The sequence below is a fragment of the Montipora capricornis genome, chromosome 7 (assembly GCF_036669925.1).
Source record: "Montipora capricornis isolate CH-2021 chromosome 7, ASM3666992v2, whole genome shotgun sequence".
Lineage (NCBI taxonomy): Eukaryota > Metazoa > Cnidaria > Anthozoa > Scleractinia > Acroporidae > Montipora > Montipora capricornis.
Genome location: NC_090889.1, coordinates 49,828,731 through 49,831,230, shown reverse-complemented (window position 1 = coordinate 49,831,230; position 2,500 = coordinate 49,828,731). Strand labels below are relative to the sequence as shown.

The following is a 2,500-nucleotide window of genomic DNA, read 5'->3' as shown; positions in this document are numbered from 1 at the left end:
AAAATGACGCTGATAAAGGCGAAGAAGAAAGCTATCAAGAAAGTGGTATGTAAATAAGGCATATTTACATTATTCTTACAAATAGTAATACTGTTTGTCTATATAGGGTTTTGGTGGATCATTTATTGAGTAATCTCTAGGTCTCCATATTGATAACAAGACTTGGTTTGCATACCATTCTCAAACCTTGCTTTGGAATGGTCAACAATGTGTAATAATAGTACTTGATGACCTATTGAAGACGCAAAGAACATTTCTCAAATGAAAACTGCTCAGCAATTGATTTTTTGTTTTTGTTTTTCTCTGTGTGCAGTTTTTATTGAGCATTATGTCAGAGAACATGAAAATCCCTTCTCAGGCATAGATTTTCAAAATTTAATTCATTGATTAACAGTATCTGACCGGGCAGAAGGAGATGTAGAAAGGGGTACAGCAGAAAAGAAAAGAAAACTGACAGGGCAGAGACCTAAAAGCAAAAAGACGAAATTGGAGAAGTCAATTGAAACAATGTGCACCAGCTTTGCCCAGTGTTCTGAAGGTGAAATGAAAAGGTAAGTCCTGTGATTAGAGATATCTAATTACCAAATGCTGTTATGGCAGAACTTTTTTCAAGGCTAAACGGAGCTTATAAGGCCATAAATGCTGTGATTTTGTGGCCTTTCAAGTCAAGCCCTGGAAATAAAAATTGCAGAAATTCCAGCCACTATTTTTTATATGTAAACCACAGGAAGATAGAGAGCATATTTGTACATATTTGTTCTAGTATTTTTGACCCAGCTTGAGGGATTGAAACAGATGCTCTGAACATCTGCTACAATCCTTGTAGATATAATTTTGTTAACTTGAAAAGCTCCTGCTTAGGCATCACATTTTTATAAGTATCAAAGACTCTGTTTACGAGCCTTCCTTTTTGTTGCTGTTGATTTCTTCCCATAATGAATGGGAAGTTCACTGTTGACAACACAGTTTGTTTGAATTTAATTCCAGATATGAAGAGCTAGAAAAACAAAGACATGAAAGGGAATTGAAGTTCAGACTAGAACTGCAGAAGTTGGAATCTGAGCGAAGAAAAGAAGAACGACGGCATGAACTGCACATTCTGCAAATTCTTATGCAGACAAGGGGACAAAATAGTGTAGCCCCATTTGCAATGACACAACATTACGGGAATTATGAGAATACTACAGCACCAAACTCCTCCTTTTCTAGTGAAAATGATCAGTCTTTCTTCCAGTTGTAGAGGGTGGCTGGCGAGGTAGTTCTGTAAATGTTGAATTCAATGATAACCTTTTTGTTGGTGCTAACTTGAAGCTACTACATGTAAAGTCGTTGACCCTTCTTTTGTGTTTCGTTTTCAAAGGCTAGAAATGTTCAGGGACATTGTATTAAATTAATTAAGATGTAACATTTCTTTTTGAAATACTATATTTTAATTCAAATTGTTCCAGTTATATGCAATCACCAACAAGGTTGCAAGTACATTGCGTTTTAAAATTGAAAGCTTAAAGATTTGTTATAGAGTAAACTGAACAACAAGTTTATTTCAAGTAACTGAGCCTGAGCCTGAGCCTGCTATACGTTAACAGTTCAAATAGTTCCATTACTTCAGCATCTTTATCAGCTTGTAGGTATAATTACTAACTACCCGTTTTCATTAAAAACAAAGCGTTACAAGTGTGAATACATAACAACTTATTTATTTCGCATCGCAAGCTGAAGGTTGGTTTTGGATAAAACGCAAGAGAAAAAGCTTCACAGTAACAAAGCACGACTACCAAACAACCAAACAAATTCTTTACCAAATTCTAGGTATAGAGTGCGAGTGATAAAAATAGTCGCTCAGCAATTATACAATCTGGGAGTTGTTTGCATGCGATTTCATAAAAATGTTTACACGGTGCCTGTACTTTGTCCTTGACGGGTCATAAAATAAGCAGCAAGGGTATCTCTGATGTGTGAACCAGCCTGGTCTTCGACTTCCGCTCCATCCATGATTGCCACGTCATGATCGTTAAATCCTTGTTGTAACCATTCTTCAAAAAATGGTTCATGTCGCATCTCACAGATGTTGTGCAGTACACACGAAGCTGCCACAACGTTTACAACTCCCTCAACATTCATATCCACTTGCTTTAAGAATCGTTGGAACCTGCCCTTCCAGTGACCGAACGTGTTCTCCACAGTCATCCGAGCTCTGCTCAAGCGGTAATTAAAACGCCTCTGAATACGAGGAGTGTTACTATTTTCAGGGTAACCTTTGATCAACCAAGTTAACAGGGGATATCCTGGGTCACCTAATATGACAGGTTGGATTTCTCTGCCCAGAATTGACTCTTTCAGATCTGGTGGAAACAACTGGCCACTACACCCAAGGGTGTACAGCTCCGAGTTTGATTTTCCAAAGGTGTCGCAATTGGAATATGACTCCCGTCAATCGCGCCGGCACACATGGGGAAACCCCATTTTTCCTTATAGCTATCAATGATACGGCAGAGTTCGT

At 38.0% G+C, this 2,500-nt stretch overlaps 1 protein-coding gene across 1 annotated transcript in view; it reads left to right on the top strand.

Moving 5' to 3' along the window:
* The window catches only part of LOC138056246 (glutamic acid-rich protein-like), a 1,798-nt gene extending 558 nt beyond the window's left edge, over positions 1–1,240 (top strand). Inside the window, exons 2-4 of the mRNA XM_068902042.1 lie at positions 1–45; positions 395–551; positions 988–1,240. The exon at positions 1–45 is cut by the window's left edge and continues 237 nt beyond it. Of these exons, the coding sequence (XP_068758143.1) occupies positions 1–45; positions 395–551; positions 988–1,240 (455 nt within the window). The remainder of the gene's footprint in view (positions 46–394; positions 552–987) is intronic.
* Positions 1,241–2,500: the final 1,260 nt, after the last annotated feature.